At 42.0% G+C, this 24,985-nt stretch overlaps 1 protein-coding gene across 1 annotated transcript in view; it reads left to right on the top strand.

Moving 5' to 3' along the window:
• LOC126540931 (diuretic hormone receptor-like) overlaps nt 1-23,514 on the top strand; it is a 101,480-nt gene extending 77,966 nt beyond the window's left edge. Inside the window, exons 5-14 of the mRNA XM_055076457.2 lie at nt 2,135-2,220; nt 2,533-2,653; nt 3,825-3,975; nt 6,919-7,006; nt 10,468-10,516; nt 10,974-11,210; nt 16,501-16,586; nt 17,478-17,610; nt 18,441-18,482; nt 21,095-23,514. Coding sequence (XP_054932432.1) covers nt 2,135-2,220; nt 2,533-2,653; nt 3,825-3,975; nt 6,919-7,006; nt 10,468-10,516; nt 10,974-11,210; nt 16,501-16,586; nt 17,478-17,610; nt 18,441-18,482; nt 21,095-21,409 — 1,308 coding nt within the window. The 3' untranslated portion in view covers nt 21,410-23,514. The remainder of the gene's footprint in view (nt 1-2,134; nt 2,221-2,532; nt 2,654-3,824; nt 3,976-6,918; nt 7,007-10,467; nt 10,517-10,973; nt 11,211-16,500; nt 16,587-17,477; nt 17,611-18,440; nt 18,483-21,094) is intronic.
• The last annotated feature ends 1,471 nt before the right edge of the window (nt 23,515-24,985 follow it).

The raw sequence follows: 24,985 nt of genomic DNA, 5'->3' as shown, positions 1-24,985 counted from the left end.
TTTCGATTATGGTTTACAAAAGATTTATTGCTTCATCTAAACGATAAGGGTTTATAATCACGGGAACTAAGGGGTGCTGAATTAGCCATTTTTTTTTCTCTACAGCGTAACACCGCTTATTTATTACATGCAGTGTACCACGAATTTCTTAGGCTTTAGTTACTTACTTATACCCGCTGTTAAAGATCCCTTGGGGGTCGTTACAGCGACGTTTAATTGAATAAAATAGGCGGAAATGCACATATATTTCACAAATGATAAAATTAGGAGCTAAAGAAGTTTTATCGAACTGTTTAAGTCCGAGCTCAAGATTACATAGATTGATTGTCCACACCATACATTGGGCCTCTTTCGGTGAGGTAATGAAGTCACAAAGCTTCTAGTTCGTAAGTACTGCTAGCCATTGGGCGGCAGCCTTGGCTATAGTGTTTACGATATCACAATTGGCTGCTGCGAGAACTTTAGAATATGGGCAGCCTGCAAAGCTTTTTCACATTAGCAATGTAGTTTAGGTAGTTTTTCAAAAATAATTTGTTGGCTAGATCGGTTTAGTGAAATTTGGTGTTGGCCTTATTCAACTGCAAAAGCAATTTGTTGCCTACTTTGTCAGCGCCACCGATAAATTGATTGTTCCTTTTGTAGTTTTTCACCTCCACCTTTTATATCTAGGACACATCGGCACACATACCTTTGCTAAATCTTTGAATGCGCTTGAAGTTTTTACTCAGATGTATAAGGCAACATTTGCCAAATATTTGTACTGCGATACCGTAGCTTAGCATGCCGGAGTGTTACAATAGTCAGTTATTTGTCCGGTACGCTTTATAAACTCATTGCATGGCTTAGCATTTTTAATATACCTTAATTTTTGTGTTCGTTTTTCAATGTTTCCTAGCTTATAAATTAAAATCTATACGTACGACATATAGGATGTCCCAATTAACGTTAACCAATGACAAACAAACAAAAATTTAAAAACACGGTGCAAGATAAAATTTTAAGACGTACGTTCTTCGACCGTCACACCTCTAACGACCCGAACACCGCAGTTCTTATGATTGTATCTTGTACCATTCTTTAAAGCTTTGTCTTTCTATGAACAGCTTGGCTGGCAGCTTGGTTGGTGGGGCGCACAATATATGCTATATTCTTTTCTCGATAAATTGGGCTAGTGCGCGCCTTAATCAGTGAGTCATTTCTCACGAAAATGCTTGTGGTGGGATGCATAGCGTAGTGCTTACATTGTTCCCAATATTCTCAAGCATAGCGTCGATGACTCCAAAAAGATCTAAAGGTGTACTTGTAGTGCTGTGTGTATGCATTAGCGGGTCGGCATGACATCGTCAGCGCGAAATTTGCTTCGACGGAGGGACACCAGTTGACACGGTCTTCCGAACTCGGTCCAAATCCTAAAACGGTTTGTCAGGTTGTACAGTTGGCGCAATCTCGATACAGCCGTCCATATTTAGTGCTGCGATTTAACGATTCAACCATCTCAGCGGCCACTAATTACTAAGCTCATGACCCGTGGTTGCTCAGTGGCTTTTGACGCTCTACTGTTGATGAAGAGAGCGTGGCTTTGGCTTCAGACTGCGTAGGAATGCGAAGTCACTCAAGTACCTCGCTTGGGTGCACGTTGAAGAATGCAAGTTCAGCATAACTTGGTTGCTGACGGAGGTGGCGATGCGAGCTTGTTGGTCAGCCATATTGAACTGGGGTGAACTGTAGAGCAACACCGGGACAAGGACAGAGTGAAGGAAGCCCCATCTATCGCTCGTGTTTCATTGTGTCCGTGTCCTGTCGCTGCGCTGTACTTCGTCTTAGCTGAGTAATCAGGAGCCCACTACGGGATCTCTCAAAAGTGATGCGTTGTGTGGGCACGTTAGACCGCATCAATGAAATCACTGCGCTCGTCGTCTTGGCCAGCTGAAAGCACGCGTAGCTGTCAAGTGAAACATACTGAAGTCGGTTGCTAAGTAATTAGATTGTGCAATGTTGCCTTGATGATTCATCCTGTCAGTTATTAAAAACCTACTTTTGTCACAACTGCCTTAGTCTGAACGCGACACGTAGTCGTCGTATATGGTGTATTGTGCCGTGTTTCCTGCGGTGAATTTGCCTTCCTTTTTCTTAGGTGGACGAGACAACATTGTACTATATTGGTTACGGGGTGTCTCTCTTCGCTTTAACCATTGCCCTCTGGATATTTCTTTATTACAAGTAAGTAATCTCTCTATAACGAAACGAAAACGTAATAAAATGCTGGTAGAGTGTAGTTGCTTCCACCCAACACAACTGTGGTGTAAGAGACCACACGCCATGCTACCAGAAATAATACTGTTGCTTTTGTAGCTGCACTAACAGTTGTAATTGAGAGACATTTAGCGGGAATATAATCGTGAATGTCTGTTTTGAAAAGGTAAGGGTTCTACTTTGATAAGCAGATCTAGTATAGTAAAGGAAGGGAATTTTCTCGTATACATTCGTCTATTATAATGGGTGGTGATGTGAGAGTTCTACACTACTTTTCAGGGACCTGCGGTGCTTAAGAAATACCATTCACGTGAACCTCATGGTGACCTACTTTCTGGTATCGATTGTGTGGATGACAACGGCGACACTGCAGTCCATACCATCTCCTGTCTACAGAACGGTAAAGTGCCAGAGGCTGAACGGCCAGACGAAATTTCAACTTATAACAGAAACAATGGAAACGAGGCTTTTGTGCAGTCCGGTGAACTCCTTCCGGAGTGATTGTCAGTGCATCTAAAGAAACTCACAGCGGCAAGAATCAGTAATGTAGACGGGCGGCTCTCATGGCCGATGATACTGTCCAAGCAAAGCGGTGGATCAAACGGCGCCGTTTTTCGGAGCCCTTCGACCGACTATAGTTTCGTTTCGCGTTGCGTGTCTTTTGTATGACCCGTCATGCCTAGATGGATCTACACATCCATTGCCGTGTTCAGTTTTTTCTTGCCTTCTTCATGCCTGCGCAGTAATAAAGAATGACCATTTATTTTATTTATTTATTTATTTTGAATACCCTAAAGGCCCCTAAAGGCATTACATAGGGAGGAATACAATTCACACATGATATGCCAAGGCAATAAAAACGACTGAAGACAACAATCAAGCACAAATTTCGGTTTTTTTTAATGACCTCGAAGGTTGATCTTATTTGCGTGGCCACGGCAGTAATAACGTGCCAGCCTTGCTTCTACTGACACATGTCTAGCTTTTTCGGACGGCACAGATGGCATTGTACGAGGATTTTCGCCGCATGCTGTTGCTAGGGCGAAAATTCAGGGAAGAAGAAAGAATCTATTTCAATATTTCATATTATTGCTTTTTAAGCGTATTTCAAGAGCCATTGGAATGCAGGAAAACTGTTACTCAATAGGCAATCTACCGCCTTGCAGAACTATTCGTACAGAGGAAGCAAGGAAAGTTATAAATGCGAGTTCTTATCGTAGTCATCACTTCAAACTTGAAATAATCTTGTTCAGCATTTAAAGATTACCTTCAACTTTAAGGCAGCTGTAACCGGCACAGTATAGCTTAAGCAATTCAACGTCATAACAAAACTATATTCAAATCTCTTTAAAAGCGGTAAATTGTTATATTAGTCACAATTTCTTTTTGCGCTAGATATATTTAGCCATGCCCTTAGATTGAAAGGGAACAGGAGGATTCTCGTGGCCGTTATCTATAAATACCCTTATCTTGATAGGCAAGCCCCGAGCCCCTTGTAATTGAAGAGTATTTTAAAGTGCTATTGCCTGCAACCGCACTTTTCAAATGCGTTGTGTTTTGTGTCTTTGCAGGGGGCGTGTTTCCTCTATATCGTTCTCACTTACCTCATGGGCACAAACTTTTTCTGGATGTTCGTCGAAGGCCTCTACTTATACATACTCGTCGTCAAGACATTCTCTGTGGAACTAGTGAGGATACACGTTTACGCTTTCGTCGGATGGGGTGAGGGCTGTTGCTGCAGTCATCAACATTCCAACCATTGAAAATCGCCCAAAGCATGGTTTTCTAGGAACGCAAAGATTCCTCGGCGTCGCATTCTAGGACATTGCATTTTAAGTTGGTATAGGCGATCATCTCCCCTAATCACTGCCACAGACTGACCGTAAGAAATTACGAGTGCACGCATGCACGCACGCACGTGCACGCACCCCAAAGGAAAAGTAATAATCAGAGGACAAGCGGCTGCGTCCTGTCTGTTTGCATTTTTCATTTTCTTACAATGTCACGCACGAACCAACCAGCTCCTCAGCAAGTCATTTCACGCCGCAGATTAATTTTCTTGTTCTATGTATGAAAATGTGCATTTATAAAATTGTGGAGTTTTGAATTAGCAGCGATGTAGGTACCGCTCTCGATATATTTGAAAATGTTTCAGATTTCACTGCATAGAGTTCTATTGCAAACCTAAAACAACGTATAAGCGTATACAGCTGTAATGGCTTGTGTTTAGCTACAGTCTTTGGTAATCTAGACAAAGATAACATGGACAGAAACCCCGCTGAACGGCCTCAACAAGTCAAAGTTTGAGGAAATCAATTATGTGTCGGGACGACTGCTTAAATTTTCTTACTTGTACACTTCTTAGGTACTGCAGAGATTGCGTCTCTGTATTTATCTTGCAAAGGGTATTTCTGAAATGCGGAGGTTGTGGGATCGGTTCTAACTGGCAGCAAAATGTTTTTTTCTCCCGGTTTCGTTTCCCTGGAATATATGATTTGTACATCTCAAATAAGAACTACATCAAACTTCTATGCGCTCCCTGGTTTAATTATCTATTCGCTTTATGTGGTTGAGTTGTGTTATGGTATTTTATTAAATACACTGAAAAATCACGCTGCTACCACATTAGCATCGGCTTCGTGAAACAGGCCATTTGCCTGCATGATGCTGCTACCCTCCTAAGCTTGTGCGGGTTGCAAACGTTCAGCTAAAGCAGGCAAACAGGATGCACCAGCCGCGCTTAGGGTCGTGCTGATTATGACCAAAAAACGAATGACACAGTCATTATGCACTTCATTGCGGGAAAGCAGCGCGAAAAAAGAAGGTCAGGAAAGACGAACAGGACAAGCACTGACTCGTTTTGTTGTTGTTTCTTCTTGCGTTTAGTTTATTTCGAGCTTTTCCCCATAGTGAAGCCATACCACCAAGCTCAAGTTCAGAGTTTGAGCAAGGGCTAGTTGGTATTACATTGCAAACTTGATTTACAGCGCATAAATGGACAGAGAGAACGACGAAGACAAGCGCTGACTTCAAACAGAATTTTTATTTTGAACAGCAAGCGTATACAACCAAGGTACCAAGACAAAAGCCCTCCCCCCCCCCCCCCTTCTCATTCCAAAACTCTAAGCCGACATGAGCAATTAAGCACTCAACTTCAAACGAACCAAAACCTGTTGTCTATGTATGCGCTTGTAAGTCAAGTTCAGATCCTTTCAGCCTGTGCATCTCTCGTTTGTTTGCATAGCCGACCGTAATTAGCGCGCTGGAATGACACTGATCTCTTCTGAGTGCCTAATAAGCTAGACAGCCTTTGTAGAAAGCAAGCCCAAAAAACGACGCCGAATTAAGTTATCAGGTAATGTCAGGTAAAGTCTAGTAATTTATGCAAATGTGTTCATAGCGGAGATAACAAGTTGCATCCCATATTTGGAAAATATTTGCAAACGTTGCATCACTCTAACAGATCATGAAAAAGAAGGCAAATTAATTGTTGCAACAAGATTGAAGGAGTCATGCCTTATTGTTACTAGCCATTCACGGCGCGGAATACAATGGCTACCTTCTGTTTAATGATCCTCTAGCATAATGAGCGCTAGCATTGCCTTTCATTTTTGACCGTCTGTGTGGCAGCATGTCAGAACAGTATACTGGTCTATAATACGAGCTGCAATAAGGAGAGCGTTTTATCAATTCTAAGTGAGCACTATGTTGGGGCTATATTAGAAACAGAGTATTTAAAATTGCGCAGCCAGAACTAATGCATATATGTGTGTTTATAGCTGAACAGAAACCGAAAACGTCGACTAAAATTCTGCAAGGAATGGTTTTTCAATGTGAGCTTGATAGTCTAAGCAAAATACAGATACATATAAGTTATTCAAGGTCAATTCCATAACGTTTCCCACGAATCTGGCCTAATCTAAACAAAAAAAAGTACTTACGCAAGCGATAATGATAGAGTGACAGAAACGGGGAAAGCCGTGGAAGTTAGAAAGGGAACAGCTGGTTTTCCAATCTGCGCTAGTGAACGAGGCAGGGGAGAGATAACGGACAAGGAGAAAGTAAGATAATGAAATGATGGAGCACAAACAGACGATCACTGGGCAGTGTCACTTGAAGCAGAACACCAATTCAGGTGACAGCCATTTGAGTGCACAAGTTTGTCCTTAAAACTGTAGCAGTGCCTTCGTCACCCTGAGTTGCGATGGACTATGGCGTAGGCATTAAAAATGGTTTGCTCAAATAAAGCTCTTTTATTGCACAAAAACTGTTCCAAAGAATAAACGCCGGCCAATCGTCATGTTTTACTTATTATTGGCGGCGGTGGCTGGCAAATGGCAAACAGCACCTACGAATGTAAAGTTTTGTGAATTGAGCCCCGGAGCCACGGCGCGTGGGCTGTATGATTCCAGAAGTTCATTTATTTTACTGGTGGGTTCATTGACAGAAGACAGATAAAGTTTCTGAGGCTTTAAAATGTTCTTGCATTATCGCTTATAGAACGTAAGACTTTACCTTGCGTTGATGTCTGTTGCTGGTTGATGTAATTCTAACAGCTGCATAACACTGAATTTAAATTCATTTAAATTGGTGCGACCGTTATAACAAAAACCAAGTGCGCCACTTCACAGAATGTCATTCACTGTCATGCATATTTCTGCGCAGGGCTACCAGCCTTAGTGGTGACCATTTGGGCGATTACAAAAGCTTACTTCAGTGCCAATCGCAATGATCCTGCCCTCTTCGACGGCTTGTAAGTAACCATTTTTAGAGAAAACTGAATAAATATGACCGTAAAGCAGGAGCAACGTTTCACTTCCTTATTTAAAGGCAGAATATTTGTGAAATTGTTTCACGCAAGTTGCAAGACTATACGACGTACAGCTGCTGATAATATTTATTAAAGACACTGTGGATATGGAAATGGAAACATTACTGTAATGATGTGATATGCACAGAGGACAGCATCGAATTAATGATTCTTTCATGAAACTTGTCTTTCTGAAATAAAGAGGCATTTGGTAATATCTACAACAGAAAATAATTTTCTAGTGGTACAAAATGCGTTATGCGGTAAGGTTTCACTCTACTTTCTTATTACTAATTTGCTCCGCTGACTGTGTGTGCAAGAAACCCATAATTGGGTTTTTTTAGCTGCAGCTTATTTTAAAAAAATTGCCTGTGGCAAATAGCCCAATTCCAACCCTTAATATAAATTAATTGACTACTACTAACTACTAATTTACTAATTACTACGGGAAATTGAAATCATTACCTTCATAATAACAAAATACCGGTAATGCACGCACTTTCTAAATAATTTCCTTAAGGCAAATATTTCAATAAACGAATCATAGTCGCCGAGTTCGAAAGGCGTATCGACTTGGAAATGAATTTTCAGGACTGCAGCAGTATCGATATATTCATTTTGAAAAAGTCTGATGAAATTCACTGTCGTTCCAGTCAGTTCGAAGCACAACCGTAACTAACACCAATATGTTTCGTCGGATAGGTTTAGAATTAATATGTCGAAACCGGTGCAGTTCACAGAATTCGTACCAAGTGGATAGGCCTTGCGATCGCATTAACTAGACTTCGTAGATTACAATATGTGCCGTAGGATATTTCATCAAAATTAATTAGTATAGTTAGGTTAATTATTCAAATAAAGATTTTGATTTCTCGTAAAAGCATTGGACGCCCCATCGAGTAATTTATATTAAGGGCTAAAATCGTGCGATCTACAATAGGCAATTTCTAAAATTATGGTGCAGCTAAGAAAGAAAGCTCTGTATAAAAAGGACACCAGGCAGACATGTACATAATCAAGGTTTCCCTTTTGTTCGTACGTGTAAACTTCATTGCACGTGCACAGAGACGCTAAGCTGCTTTTATGAGAAATTGTCGCACAAAAATTAACATACATGAGAAATACAACACGCGTAAAATGTGTCGTTCTAGCACTGACATATCGCCTTCCCGTTGTACTATAGGTGGCGCAATGCGCTTTGTTTCATACATTTAAGGAAGTTGTGAATGCAATTTTTGATGGTAGCAGCTCCGCTGTAAACTATGTTCACACACATGTGCGGAGTGTGCTAGGATTGGCTTGGCCCGTGCCATCAAATCAGGCTCTAGATACGGCTCTATAGAATGTTAATGCGACGAGCATTGTTTAGGCAAAGCGTGCACTTTCAACAGGCATTCTACCTAACCATGTTTCTGCCAAGTTGCATCACGCGGTAGTCCATGGTCTAATAAATACGTCATCGGGCTGATGGGCTGAGGGAACAAAGTCCAAAGATAACTGTCGGGCCACTTGGGGGTGTGTGTCTTCGGGTTCGTGCCGCTCTTCAATGAACTCTCTCACGTAACTTGGCTTACTGGGTATGTGCGATTTGACATGTACCGCTCATCAAAGAACACGTTTGACGCCATGTTGGGTCACTTGATATGTGCCACTGGTTACGTGCTATGGTTATGTACCGCTCCTAAATAATTAAAAATTATAAAATATTTCGATTGCATGGCGGAATCGAATCCGCGTCACATATATTGTATAGACTCGTGTAAGGGCCGCACCCCCAACTTGAAGAAAGATCCCCAAATTTGAAAAAAAAAATATTTCCGACGGAGAAGCAAGGTCGATGCCACAGTGCCACGCGTGCGCATGAGCGAATTCTTGCGCGTTGCGCACTTCCGGGTGCCGCTACTAGATGGCGAGAGCTACGTGTTGACCTTGGATACAATGCTACGTCCAAGGATCCGGGGCATGCCGAAGTAGCCGGCTGCGGCGGTAACATTTTGACCAAAAGGTTTGTTTCTTTGTACTGACCGCCCTTCGTCAGAATTGTTAAAAAAATATAATGTGACTCTTAGACTAATCTATACGGTATTCAGGCAATCTTGCCCGAATACATATTCACCCACGCTGCACGCGAGGACATGGAGTCGGTGTCGCTAGATGGCACGGCATGTTCACTGTGAAGTACGAGAGAGTGACCGGGCCGTCTACAACGTGTCATACATAACGGGTCTCTGAAGTTGTAGTAGGAAGTGCCGCTACATTACTTCAATGCTAATTCCATCAATGTCAACCTTCGTCGTAAATTATATGCTGCCCGAATTTTCTACTTTTTTGCATTGTGAAGCTGTTGCAAGCAATTCGTATTCACACTCAGCTTCATTAACATACAAAATACCTCTCTCCCAAGGTAAAGTTTCACAAATTATGTTTAAAGCACTCAGCCAACAATGCAACTGTGGCTTGCACAGATTATTCGGGCTACTTGACGAACACATTTAAATTTTTACTCAACCGTTAAAGCTTTCTCTTCAGATTCTACTCTTGCTTACTTGAAGGTGGTCGTACCCAGAGGGAAGTAAATTTTGCGCTACTTTTCAGCAGTGCTTCCTTTTCACAAATGTGTCGATAAATTTGGCCTTGGTCACGTATTCTTTAGTTAGGCTTAGAGGCTCAAGTACGCGCACTACGGTGAAGTAGCTCTCTTTCGAAATTCGCACCAGCCTGAAAGGAGGACACAGTTGATAAAAGTTACATGCTCGCTCTCCTCTGGCGCAATGAACAAAGGACAATGTGACGAGTTACGTCACCCGAGGGCGCACTTTTCTGCTGGGGGATTCCTCCTGAGAATGCCACATGAGCTACTCCGAGTGAGAAAGCCTGAGATGTAAAACGCGAGCTCTGCCATAAAATTCACGGCAACGAATGTGCCTCAGGAAATAGCATTCTTTTTTTTTTACTTCTGGTATAGACGCAGACTTCCCATTTCAACATCTAGAAAGTTCGTAAACGTTACCTTTTTACCGCCGCTCAGGTTCAGGTTCCGTGCAAATGCGTCTACCACGATGCCAGGAGGCGCCTATGTAAACTACCTTTTGATAGCTCGCATGTCCGTTTAAATATTATTAGTCCAAACTGAACTTTGTATGTTTACGTGGAGCAAAAGCTCCTCTAAAGAAGGTCCTACGTTAAAAATAAGTGGAAGACGATAGACCGGGGCGAGCGTCACGCTACGCAACGAATTAAACGAAATCAGTGACACTTTTTTTTTAAATTGTGAATGCATTCTAGTGCATTCGTGTTAGTGTTTTCCTTTTTTCAGGTGAAGTGCCGGTAAAAAAAAATCTGACGAACGACATAATTGGCGCATTATCTTTTACAAGCTTTAGCACGACTTTTCTGTCTGGCAGATGTACGGTAGCGTTTAAAAACAAGGCAGATATGTCCCAGTACTTTAAGGTAAAGACAAATGAGTAGCTAAGCCAATGATTAAGCAACCTCAAGTGCCTATTATGTCAGGTCAGTGTGGTAAAGAAAGAAAGAAAGAAAGAAAGAGAAAACACAAGGAAAATAAATAAAAGCACTAGAACTATGCCTGCCGGGATTTCGTTAAATACGGGAGGTTGCGGCATCTTTCCTTTTGTTCTCCTGCGAACGGCTTCTCAAAGACGTCCACCACAGATTTTTTCCTATCTTCTGAAAAATAATAACGCTGATTTTCTCTCACTTCCTTCCTCATTTCAAGCCGTATTTGTCCTCGGGACAGACCTTCCTTAGTTCTTCGAGAACAAAAAGCGTCTTGCTTTTCCTGAGTCCACTAGAACCCAATATTAAGGCGCGTTGTGTGACGCAGAATGCTAGCAATAAATCTTTGCAGCTCGTTTCCTTCTTGAAATTTTGAGCAAAGTAATTGCAGCTGTTGCTTCTGCCTCCTAAGGAAAAGATAAATGCGACTGCTGACTCTGCACCATGTTTTGCAAAGAGGAATGTTGCCCTTTCATTATTTTCTGCATGTCTTGCGGCTTACATCGTTGAGCCTCTCTTATCCTTTTCACATCCGCAATTTCCCAATTGTTCTTTTTGCAGCTGCGTCTGGCAGTTGAAAGACATTTACGATTGTGTCTTTATCTGTCCTGTCGCCATTGTCCTTTTGGTAAGTCGTGAAACCGTAAATCAAATTACGGCGGATTTTTCCAACGCCGTACACTCATTCTTTTTTTTTTTTACTCTTTGTGAACATTGCGCGTTTCTTTAAATACTGTGGGGCTTGAGCAGCCACTTGTGTATCGTTTCTCTTGAAAAACAGAAAAAAATAAAAGATATTTCTGGCTGCCATTGGTTTTGAAGAGCATGCGCAAGAAAGAAAACCTGTATCGTAAATGCAAACATAGACCATTTAACCAATCCCTTAAGCTTCGGTACAAGAAGTTTTGCACCTTACTGACATATCTACTTAAACAAGCAAAGAAAACTTACTATGAAAATGTAATAAATGAAACCGGGAACGATTCCCGAAAACAATGGCAGATACTTAATGCGTTTCTGAATAAGAATCCTACTAGGAATAGAATAACGAAAATTCAAGAAAAAGACTGCACACTTACAAACCCTGAAGATATTGCATGCGCATTCAGCAACTTTTTTGGTACTGTGCCTGATATCCCTGGGGGCAATGACACTCACATGCCACGCTTGACACAACAATCATTTTATCTGTTCCCAACTACACCCAGTGAAGTTCGAGCAACAATTATAAATCTTAAAAATAGCAGTCCTGGTTTAGATTCCATATGCTCGTATCATATCAAAGAAATTGTTGACAGCATATGTGAAGCTTGCAGTCACGTTGTCAATTTAATCTTTAAAACTGCCGTTTTTCCTAGGGACTTGAAAAAGTCAAAAATAATTCCTGTGCACAAAAAAGGAGACATCACCTTACTAGCAAACTACAGGCCCATATCTATCTTGCCGTGTTTCAGTAAAGTGATAGAAAAACTATTAGCACAGCGCATATCTAATTACTTGGACAAGTTCCAATTATTAACACCAAGACAGTTTGGTTTTCGTGCTGGATATTCTACTAACCTAGCTTTAATCACCCTCACTGACAAGATAAAAACGGAAATTGATGGAGGCAGATTCGTAGGATCTGTATTTATCGATTACTCGAAGGCATTCGATTCCATTAATCACAACATTCTCTTTACTAAACTCAGCGCATATGGCATAACAGGTCCATCTTTGGAACTACTGCGGAGCTATTTATACGACAGACAGCAACAGGTTTGCATTTCAGGAGTGCTGTCTGACACAAAAATAATTAACACTGGCGTTCCACAGGGGTCCATACTCGGTCCCCTCTTATTTCTAATCTTCATTAATGATTTCCCCAACTGCCTAACTTCTACAGAATGTCTTTTGTACGCGGACGACACCACTATTTACACCTCACATAACGACATCTTTACGCTAACCGAGCTTTTAAATGATGAACTAAATAATGTCAGTAGTTGGTGCAAAAAAAATAAATTGCTAATTAACCCTCAGAAAACAAAGTTTGTGGTTTTTAGTTCACACAGTAAACCTCGACATAACCTTCTACCACTATACATCGCTTCTCACCCAATATTACCATCTAATGAATGCTCATTTTTAGGTGTTCAATTAGACCCTTTTCTAAAGTTTAATTTGCATGTCAGCTTCATAAAAAAGAAAGCTGCCTATGGTATCAGGGTGCTTTTAAAGGCCAGACAGTACTTTCAAAAGCACACTCTCCTAACATTGTATTATGCCTTCATTTATAGCCATTTAAATTACTGTATCAGTTCTTGGGGTCTTACATATCGCTGTCATATAGCTCCCTTGCAGCACATCCAAAATAACGCTGTCCGTATCATCGCTTCAGCTCCTTATAACGCTCATGTTACCCCCATCTTCACTGAGTTAAGTATCCTCACTATAAATAAAATTATCTGGTACAACCACAGCATCGTCATTTACCGCCTTCTTCAAAACCCACAATTACATTATGTCATTGGCAGGAATAGTCTTGCTAATCCTAACACTACCAGGTTCTCTTTACAAAATAACCTTTTACTTCCAAAATCACGCAGCAACTATGGCAAGCTAACTGTTGGTTTTGCTAGTGTAAAAATGTGGAATAATTTACCTACTCACGTGAAATCCTCACCTACATTATCGTCATACCAACGTTCACTGAGAGCTTATATTAATACCCTGTAAACTGCATCTATTCTTTGAAGTAGGTTTATGTTGCTTATTATGTAATTTCTTTTATGTTGTGATGTGTTGCCATAGGTTTTATTACTTTAACACTGTATAAATTGTGTAATCCATTCTTTGTTTATAACCGCAACTGACGCCTTTTTATTTATGTATTACTATGTAACTAAGAACAAGAGGTCCCGCTGCAGTTTATAACTGTGGGACCTCTTTCTGTATAACTTCTACTGCATATATGTACTACTAATGAATGAAGCAATAAAACTTGAAACTTGAAACTTTCCATGTACACTATCACATAAATAAAAAGAAAACATAGTCTGCCGATATGTAGGCGGCTGCATGATATTCATTGAAAGATTTGTTTACACTGCTAGCGCTCAAGCCTTCCAGAATTATTTTTTTAGCTTGAGGCAAAGCGCAAAAAAACACGAGGACAAGAGAAGAAAACGAAGACACAGAGCTTCTATTGTGCTCGTGTTTATTTTGCGCTTTGCCTCAGGTTATGCAGTACGAACAGGCCCACCAGAGTGTTCACTTGAACTTTATTTTTTTAGTTTGTGACAGCCTGTTCACGCTGAGATAGTGGATGAAGTGAAGCTGACTGGTAGGTGTGCAGTAGACGCCTCATATTTGGCACAAACCAAAGCACATGCTAGGTAGGATTGGCCGCTCGCATAGCCTGAGTTCTCAACGTCATCAATATAGTACACAGCAGGATGCTGCTGTGTAAGTGAAGTGGGTCTATTTCAAACTCTCCATGCTACAGGCAGTAGATTTTTGACAAGCAGTACTTGATTTTAATGTCACGCAGTCGGGATGCTATATTTCGAACTTAGGGGAAATAGGGTCATATGTCTAAATTAGCAAGATTACGGCATTGAGGAATTTGTGCCTTGTGGACACGGTGCTTCGCCGTCTCAGCTTCAATCACCGCAGTTTTATTGGACAGTACTAAGCCCAATTTCAAATTTTTAATATTACTATTATTTGTTTAAAAACCATATATATATATATATATATATATATATATATATATATGCCTGTCAGTAAAAGGACAGCGAGGAGAAGGCTTGTAACTACCACCGGAAGGGTCGCAATGCCTGCCTACTCTTCAGATAAGAACAGACAGAAACATAGAAACGGTAGATAGGAAGAAAGGGACGGAAGAGGAAAGAACGAACAAAAGCGCGCCAAGCAGAACGACCAAGATGTCCGCTTGTACGCATGTTGTATTGAAGTTATTGTAAGATTTCTGTACCGATAGGTACCTCTGTCTAGGCACAGAAGGATGACGGCGAAAATACCACATTGCAAAAGCACTTAATTCAATCGTTGAGGTCTGAAAATGAGAGCACATTAGTATAATAGGTTTGAAAGATCACGCAAATCCTCAAGGCCGTTATTTACAAAACAACTTTTACGCGACTGGCAATTGGCACGGTGATCATATCATTTACGTGCACATCGATATCTCTAATAACAGGAACCTGAACGCCGTCAATTGAGGAAATACTCTTACGTAAGGGAAGTTTCGTAGATGTCGGTCGATAATCTTTTTATTATGCTCAAGTACTTCTTCAGTCTTCTTATCAGGTTTGCCAGTTGATGATCTGTTTCTTCTTGAAATTAAATATAAATATATCAGCACCCACACGAATGCAAAATACAGAGCAAGGCTTAAATACAGGGTGATCATTCGTAAGTTTACGGAATATTTAAAACCGTCTGTTGCAGATACGATAATTCTAATCCTCCAGCTAGATTATCCAGAGAGGCGGACATTTTTGCTCGAGAAACTTAAACAGATGCTTAGCTAATTAACAAAAAATTACTCGTTATATTTTGAAATAGTTACGTTACAGCACATATTGCAATTTGTGAATTGTAGCCGGTGCGCTTGCAAGACGTATCCACTTAGCATGAAATTCAAGAATGTCGCTGGTTTGGAGATATGAGACATCCAACATGCCATATAATGAACCGTTGTTCAACTTAAAATTTTGAGAAAACACTCCTGTATGCATTGAAGCACAAAAGTAACTGAAACGTCCTTGTAACTGAAGTAACTGAAACATCCACACTTTGGGAAATAATATCTCGAAACTGGTGTCATCCTAGAAATTCATTGCGATAGGATACCTCTTGCAAGCTCTCCGACTACAATTCGTAACTTCCAATATGTGCCGCAAGGTAATCAAATTCAAAAGCTAATTAGTGAGTGTCAACTAATAGTTCAATATAGGTGTTTCGATTTGTCGTGCTAATAATGTCCGCCTCACCGAATAATTTAGCTCAAGGACAAGAATTATGCTATCTGCAACAGGCGATTTTTAAAAGTTCCGTAGAACGTGAAAATGATCTCACTGTATACTATATACAATAAGTATTGAACACCCTGAAAACCTTCCAGCTTTGGGAACCATCAAAATTAGCTACAGGCGCCGAAATCCGTTAAATTGCAAGAGCTTCAAGACGAGCAGCGATATCTTCATGTACATGAGCGATTCAGTTGAGATTGAAGATTCGACAAAAAATTTAGAAGGTCGTGCGCTCCTTTCAATGGGAGGCCTATATTGGTGTATTTTATGCTTACTTAAAATACGCACAAAAATTTAGCGTCCTGAGTAAGTCTGTTTTCTGTAATAGTTCCGCACGACAGCACTAGTTTTCGGAGCATGTAGATTGTAAAAAAGCAATATATTATTGCAACCCTAAACTCAACCCGGAATGCGGAGACGAGACATGGACATGTGGCTCATGAACGAGTGCACTGCACTGTTCAATATAACTGCGCCATGCATTGGCTTTAACGAGATTTTTTTCTCTTTTATCCCGTATTCCAACACCTTTAGTGGCCGGCAGACGATCCACAACTATGTTTTTGGATCCTCCGCACGTCCTTGTCAGAGATTTCAATTTTAAAAGCTGTGTTCTGTCAGAGATGCCAAGCGTTATTTAAAATGAAAGCGCTCACTCCCCTTTCTAGGCGGCAGCACCTTTTACTGAGCGGTGTATCAAACACAATTTCGTTGTTTCGAGGAACCACCAGGTGTAACTGTTCGCATTGTGGCTGTAATCGCATTAAACCTGTTCGCAGTGATTCTAGTAATTGTCAATTAGGAAACACTAAATTTTATGGTCTAAACGTTGTGCGCGGCTAAGCATAACCTACATGCACTTCTTCTTTCTGCTTTCAGGTTAACATGTTCTTCATGGGAGAAATAATGTGGGTATTAATTACAAAGCTGCGAGCCACAACGACAATTGAAACGCAACAATACAGGTAACAAAATTTTCCACGTGGTTATCCCCCCCGTAACAAACTAGTTTTGCATGTAACGTTTGTTATTCTCTCCACGAGCTTTCTACGCTCATGGGGAAAGAGAAGCAGCGGTATATTCAGGTTTCGCATCGTGCATTCGGTACTCTCTCTCGAGAAAAAAATAAAATATCAACATCTATCAAAACCATAAAGAACTATTGTAAAAACCGCTTTTCAGATATATTCACCTCTATTAACTTATGTCCGGGCGGGTTGTTCCATAAGTCGTCTAGATTTTCAGAAAGATTTCTGCTATTTTTGACCAAAGGAGAAAGCCAATAACCCTGTCATAAGACGCGTCACGCGCGTTTATTACACTTTATTCGGCAGAGATCTTGCAGAAAGTGCGAGAGTTGCTAACCTTGGGCACAGGTGTAGACAAATGTAATTGCGACATGGGAGCTGTGCCCGAACTGCTGATTGGTGCGCTTTACTACCCTTTGGCGGAAACTAGAAGTTGGATCAGGGACGCGCGGTTTTGCCATGCGACGATGCCTTGCTCAAAAGAAGGACATCTAATGAAGGCGTCTCCTGTAAGCAAAATAGACGGTGCATTAAAAAAAAAAATTCTACCCTCGATCAACAAGTTCCACATGCAGTCTTTAAAAGATCAGTTCAAATTTTCTTTGTAAAAGTAAAACAAGCGTGCATATCCTTGTCCCTGCATAAGTGACAGGCGATACCAGCTCTTAATTTAGGGTTAATTTAATCAAGCGTTGTAAAAAAGAAGTCATTCGGATTACAACCAGTTTTGAAAAGTACAGCGGCCTAAACCGTTTCCCTGCGAAATGTCTGGCTCTCATCTGAGACCATTGCGTACTTTACGTGACAATTCTTGGAAATTTGTTGCAGAAAAGCCGCGAAGGCTCTGCTTGTCTTGACTCCGCTGCTCGGAGTAACATATCTATTGGTGATCTGGACTCCGTCTCACAAAACTGCCAAGATTGTCTTCACCTACTTGCAGATCACACTCCTCTCTACTCAGGCAAGTAGTACTCCAACGTACCTTGAGTGTTAGCTTAGGCATGCAGTTAGGGTAGCGCTTCTTAGCGGAATAGGAAATATCGCGAATAGTTGTACTGCTTAGAGGGATGGCATCGTTTCCCGGTGCGTAAACTATTACTGATTTCTTACAGGATGAATTATTTCCTACCTTCTATTGCATCCCTTGTAGAGTTAAACCGGTCAGTAATTGAACTTCGCGTTCACGCACTCGTGTTCTTCAAACTCAAGGCAATAAGCGCCGGCTTGCGTACACGTATCACCCACCGAGTCCTTAGCTGAGAGGTTGGTACGAGAATGAATACCGGGTAGACAAATGTAATTGGCAGCTGCACTACGGCGCTGCTCACAGCCGGTTCTTCTTTCTTTCTTTTGGAAGTTAAGTCACAGCACAACAATTAACATGTTTACAAAAGTAAATCTCTAGATGATGCCAGCGTTATGGCAACTGGTAAATACGACCAGCGAGCCATCGGCTACGAAGCTTTGTTCTTCAGGAACTCTTAAAAAGTTTCTTTAGACGTTTTTGTTCTTCAAATTGATTCAAGATTTCTCTACCGCGCCTTTTTTTCTACTGTATTTTCGGAGCTTCTTTGATAGCTTTCTAGGTTATAATGACCGATTGATTAATTACTTTCCGTATTTCGGATTGATATGAGTTGCCATAAAGGTTTGTATGCAAAAATATTTATTTGTGTAATAAATATTCAATGTCCTTAACACATAATTTTGGCATTAGCATGCACATATCACTCGCTGCAATGTGATTGTTGCTGTTAAAATGTACGGTGGTTATATTTTTTTCTTTTGCAGGGCTTCACTGTTGCAGTTCTTTATTGCTTCTTTAATGGCGAGGTAAGTTACAAAACAACCATAATTTGATCATGAATGCCGAGTACCATCAATAATAGGCATGATTTGCAAGATGCCTTTACATAAGATCCCAAAGCCCGCATGTTGGTTTCATTGTCTTGCTAAAAGCTACTTCACTGTGTGTAGTAAGGTTCAGCGTAGGTAGCAAACAAAATAAACGTAAGCAAATGCCTCGGCCAAATTCTTATTACATTGCGACGGTTACAAAAATGACCTAAGTAAATTTGGAATACCGAGAGAAAATTCGCTTTCAACGTGCCTATCTTAATGACGGTATTGAGCGCTTAGAAAAGACAAGGAATAAAGGCGGCACATGGGCGCCACTCCCAATAATGAAGTTTAATTCCTTGACAGAGCCCAGCAAAAGTGCCTTCGAACGCACCTCACCAACCTCGTGAACCACGTTGACACCGGGCGACGAGATAACCAGATGGAGCGTACAAACAACAAGAATGAAATTTAGCTACAGATGCGTAAATATTTCAGTTCTTTGCCGGACAACGCTAAGGAAATCTTGCTGATATAAAAGGCACAGAGGTAGTCAATCTGCTCACTCAGCAAGACTTCCCTAGCGTTGCCCGACAAAGAACTGAATTCTATGCGCATGTGTAACTAAATTCCATTCCACTTGATTGTACGCTCTATAACGTCATCTTGCTCCCCGTTGGCAACGTAGCTCACGTAAACGGCCACGTATATTCAAAGGCAATTTTGTTCGGCTCTGTCAAGGAATTAAACTTCATTTCTGTGAGCAGAGCCCGTGTGTTTCCACATTTTGCCCTCGTCCTTACAAAGCGCTCAACTACCGTCATTCAAGGTGTACCAACAAGCCCATTTCGCCATACTTGTATTAATACAACTACACGCTTTATAAGACGCGCAATCCACTGAGCTGCGCCATTCGTACGCAATCTCTTTTTCTTACGCAAATCTAAGGGTGCAACAAAAGAGACAGCGCACTTAACATACGACATGTCATGACAGTGAGAAAGAAGCGAAACTCGGATGGAACGATACAAAAAAGAGAAACGCGATCAATTTATATCATGACCGCCCATCATGCTTCTGTAGTCGAGGTATAATCTCAGGGCAGCTCCTTGCACACCCCTTCAGGACAGCTTCCTTTACCGGGCGTTTGCTACACCACCGACAAGTGCAACCGCACTCGCCCGGCCACCCCACCGTCAAAGAAATGGCAATGCCCATATTACAGATGTAATATTGTCTTTATTTAGATACTAATTAGGGAAAAGGGACCAAAGAAAAAAATTGCGACATAAGTAGTTCTACTGGCGTCGAGGCAAGGCCAGCAGCATTCGCATGTCCATAGGGCAGGTGCGTGGCTGGCGGTGCGGTAAAGCAGGCGAAGCCGTCAGTGCTCACTGCTGCACCTGTTGCACCGCACCGGCAGCCAGCATCCGAACGTAAAGAAACTGTGTCCCTATCCGCAATGCCGGCACGCCTCGGGACAAACGCGCACAACACGAGCAAAGAAACTTCTCCACCGTAGTGCCTAGGCAGAGTCCGATATCTATGGAGCAGAAGCCCCCACATTTTCTCTATCGCACCCTCTATTACTCGCGCACGCGCACAAACGTCTGACGCCTCAGGGATTCCATAACTACAATGTTTAGCGCAAAACAGCGGACACAAGAAAGACGACAGGACAAGGCGCTTAGAACAGAAAGTTCCGAACATGACACAGACATACGAAACTCGGGGCCCACAGCAGAAGCAAGATGGTTCAGCACAATGCATTGGCGGGCTTGTTATGGATTCGCACAAACTAGCCCGCCAACGAATTGTGCCTCAGGAAATGCCACATCCCGCTGTACTTACTATAGAAATTGTAAAGCCACCCCCTCCGCCCTGAGTAAAACACGGGCCCCCCCTCCCTAATCTCACTGCGGAGCCTTGCGCGCAACGGAAGCGGTGCGCTTCCGCCCCGCTCCTCTCCCTTGCCTGCCCTACACTGAGCTGCGATCGCCGACTCACCCTCGCACGCTTTCACGGAAACATGCAGCATACGGCACTCTGCGACGATTTTATCGCTCTTGGACTTTATACGAAACCTCAAGGTGACGGCGACGGCAGAAATGCGCCTGGAGTGTACATATAATTGCTGTCACAATAAAATAAAATAGGTCTGATGACCTATTGCCTTATGACCTATTGCCTATTGACCTAAGCCTATGACCATCGCAAAACTAGTCGGCGTCTTCTGCCATATAAAGAAAGCTTTTCTCGGTACCTAATACTCTACCTGCCGTGGTTGCTCAGTGGCTATGGTGTTGGGCTACTGAGCACGAGGTCGCGGGATCGAATCCCGGCCACGGCGGCCGCATTTCGCATCGAATCCCGGCCACGGCGGCCGCATTTCGATGGAGGCGAAATGGGAAAACACCCGTGTGCTTAGATTTAGGTGCACGTTAAAGAACCTTAGGTGGTCGAAATTTCCGGAGTCATCCACTACGGCGTGCCTCATAATCAGAAAGTGGTTTTGGCACGTAAGACCCCCCAATGTGATAACTGAACCTAATACTCTCCGCGATAACTCGCAGAACGCGCTTCAAGTTTGCTCCGCTTCTCTGCAGGTACGAAGCACTATCCGTCACCACTTCCAGCGCTGGCGGACGGCTCGCGCCCTGTGTGCCGAGCAGAAGCGACAGGGGCTCAACTACCGCGTCGCTTGCCGCCGGCCGTCGTCGTGCGCCATCTCCAGTGTGGGAGCGGGAACAGCGACGCACGGGGACACGGGGCGGCTCTACAAGGGACGGGCGCCCCGATCGAGCTGCATCAGCTTCGCCTCGACAACGTCCACGGTTGCTCCGCATGCCGGCTACCTAGGTCCGGCGCACCGCTTCAGCAACGGTGCCTTTGGGCCGACGGGAAAAGACGACGCCGTCTAGGGCAGCTGGTGGCGGGATCGCGAACCCTGACTTCTGAGCTTCAACACGCCTGTTTTCGACCAATTTATCTCCAAATCTGACCAGGACGTGTTTGTGACACTGTTCTTGTTATGTCAACTGTAAGAACGAGAGGACACTCTCTCTCAAGAGAGATACGAGAAAGAGATGTGGGCCTCGTGGAACTAGCAACAGTACCGTCTGACTGCGTTGCCGCAAGGTGCGCGATCACAAGCAAGAAGCAAACTAAAGACAGCATTAGATAAAAAAAGTTGTCTTGTTTTTGCTCCAAGCACTTTTCGTGAACAATAAACAAATAAGAACAAGAAAAAGAATGACGAGAAAGAAGTAAAAAGAGCTGGTAATCAGTGAGGAGGATTCAACAGCGCATACAGACAATGGAGAAACAGAAAGACATCGCTATGGTGGTGCTCTCAGGGGGGGAACACCTCGTCTTCTTGAGATTGCTAGTGCACAATACTCGTGGTGCCGTGGTAGTTTGTGTCAAGCTCCCGCAGTGTTTTACATTTTTACTAATATACTCCACGCCTAAACCACCAAAATTGCTACATATAGCTAAAATAAGATCTGCTTTGCCTTGCTCCGTTTAGAACTTCAGAGTAAATTGCTTTGCGCAAATAGAAGAAATCTGTTATTCATGTGAACATCGCCGAAAAAGATTTCAACGAAAGGATAAGAATACACATACTTTGCTCGATCAATTACCAAGAGTAAAGTTTTTCTACCGAACAAGAAAGACTGGCCCAATGAATTGAAACCTAGAAACAATAACAGGTTTGTTGATTACGTTTCATGATTTCTTGTCCCGTGCAACAGGACACATTAGGGATAGGCAGTACAATGCTGAAAATTTTGCTGGCAGTGGTCCAGTGTCACTCACTACGGGTTGATGGCATCGTAGAAACCGAAATTATTCGAAATGGAAGCATGTGATCAAAAGCAATTTCTGGCAACAGCTTCTAATATTACGGCAGAACTGAAAGCACCAGATTGTCCACCCATGCTCATAGCCAAGATTCTTTCATAAAGACCCGTCAAATGCTTCTTATTGTTCTTTTTCACTTCGTTGAGACGCATTTCAACAATCCTACGGCTGTATTCTTTCTATCTAATGCAGACTATGCACTGTACACATGCGAATGAAATGTGGTCAAGCTTTTGTCAGAGAGCAATTTCCTTCTGTTCTCTGGTATTGTTTCACCCACGTGTGCTTTAAGCTCAGCTGCTGACAGATTTTCCCGCATAACTATAAATCATGGCTTAGCCTTTGATTTCGCGATAAGAACCTCTGCGTGATTAATTTCGCTAGTATTTTCTTACTAATCAAATTATCTTATTCAAAAGTATTATCAGTCCGCTGGCTAAAACGCAATGAGCTGATATTTTTAACGCATTGGTCGAACTAGTGCCGTTCACCTTTCCGAATAGGGCTATGCTGGGCTCTGTAATTGATGAACCACTTCGTCATTCTCAACTGCTGAACGAGTGTGACATCCCTCTAGAAACAGGCCGGTTGTCTTCAACATTGGCGATGCCCAGCTGCCGATTATATGAAACACGGTTTTCAATAATCCCATGGGTTAACATTTCGGATGGTATTGTGATGAACACATGCTTCATTCATATGCATGAGCATGGAGGTTTACGACACAAAATAAGAGAAATGAGAGTTGCCATGAACTCGTGCGCGACGTTCCGCTGATTTTTCAAAATGGGTGTTTAAAGTTGCCGCGAGGAGTCACGTTACAGCTGTTAACGCCCTAAGTCCCTCCGTGCAGACATTGCACTTTGTGCTTGGCATGGCGCGGGTAAAAGTATATCGTCTCTGATAGTGACAGGCTTCAGGACTCTGCATGTTATGCTCCTGTAGCGTGATGCTTTATCAACTGTTTAAGATTCAGGAATTCGTCCCTGTTGCGCCTTGTCATTCCAGTGCCACCTCATCGTAATGATTTAGCGTCCATTCTTCATGGTTGTAGCGCTGCGCAGTATGAAGTTTAGGGAGATAGTGATGTTTACAATGAAGGTGAAATGTTTTCGTGCTTTCGCGTCCTTGTCAATAAAATGCGTGTTTTAACTTCACTTTATATCAAGTGAATACTTCCTTTCGTGCTTAACGATTTGCTGAGCTTTGATGTTTAATGACATGTGCTCAATGCCATTTCGCCTATAATTAATTGAAGCGCACCAGACTTTCGGCGTTAATGCCCGCGTGCAAGATATTTTTTAACATAAATCACAGGAGTGACTCGCTTCCCAGTTTAATTTGCAGTTTTGTTTATTTATTTCCTCTCTCATAATTCTAATCCCGGTTTAATGCTGCTTGCAGCGCTCCTATCGATATGTGTGTACATCAGATGTAGCAAAAAATAAGGACAATAACTATAAACTGCCATTTAAACCTAATTCAATACTTTTCCGCAGAGCGTATTGGAAAATACGCCGATATATGGTTAATAGTGCTGGTTCCACAGTAGAAGTGCATCGTCCCATTATGGCGCAGTATTTTCAACTGATTGACGAGAGATATCAGCTGCCGCCCACAGCCTCTAACAATCAGCACGTGATGAAAGTGAAAAGCGTGTCCAAGTATTCTATTGCCTTAGTGCAGTACGCGCCATCCACATATGGCTCTGCTGGTTCAAACAGACGATTCTCTTTAAAATGTCTCCTGAAAGCGTTCGTGAGCTTCACGGGACCAGCGGCATGCTCAAAATGACCTAAAATATTTTACGAAAACATATTAGCAAGGTACGTTGACACACCATACAAGCCTTCGGCTATCGTACTGTAATGTCTCTGTACAGATTCATTTTTGTTTTACTTTCGCGCACTTCGACAGTCGCTCGAGTGGGGCTCCGCTTGCTTCAGCACTTGGATCGCCCGGGCATGAAGGGTTGACGGGCAGCAAGTAACTGAGTCGAGCAAAAGTAATGCTTTCATTGTACCGGCCATAGTCTACATTGCGTAGTTTGCCGAAAAATACATATGCGATAATAATGTGAGAAGTGATATCGACATTCTCATCAACAGGGGTATTTATTTCTTCTTTGGTATTGTACAATTTCCCTGTGGCTAAAACGTTCCAACAGAGCGGTAAAAGCAAACATGTCCTACACTGAAAAAGAAAATTCTCTTACTAAGAAATTGCATTACCTCATCCTTCACCGCCGTTGAGGCCCCCTGGCGATGACAAACAGTTTCCATATAGATATAATACGGAAGATATTTTTAAAACATTGATAAGCATTCCAGAAAAGCTAATTTTGTGGAATGTTATTTAATAATAATATACCACTATCCAATAATAATCCAATTATTATTATTATTATTATTATTATTATTATTATTATTATTATTATTATTATTATTATTATTATTATTATTATTATTATTATTACTTACCATAGCAAGGTTCCTACGTCTGCATTTAGCTGCGTCCACAGAAATGAGAAATTTAGTCACTCACCAAGAAGTTGTCTTGTTCTTTATCACTGCGCTTTATCGACAACTGTGTAATAGCAAGCATATTCAGTGGGGTGTCATAGAGTGAACAAC

Source organism: Dermacentor andersoni, chromosome 2, assembly GCF_023375885.2.
Source record: "Dermacentor andersoni chromosome 2, qqDerAnde1_hic_scaffold, whole genome shotgun sequence".
Taxonomy (NCBI): Eukaryota; Metazoa; Arthropoda; class Arachnida; order Ixodida; family Ixodidae; genus Dermacentor; species Dermacentor andersoni.
This window is presented reverse-complemented; position numbering and strand designations above follow the sequence as displayed.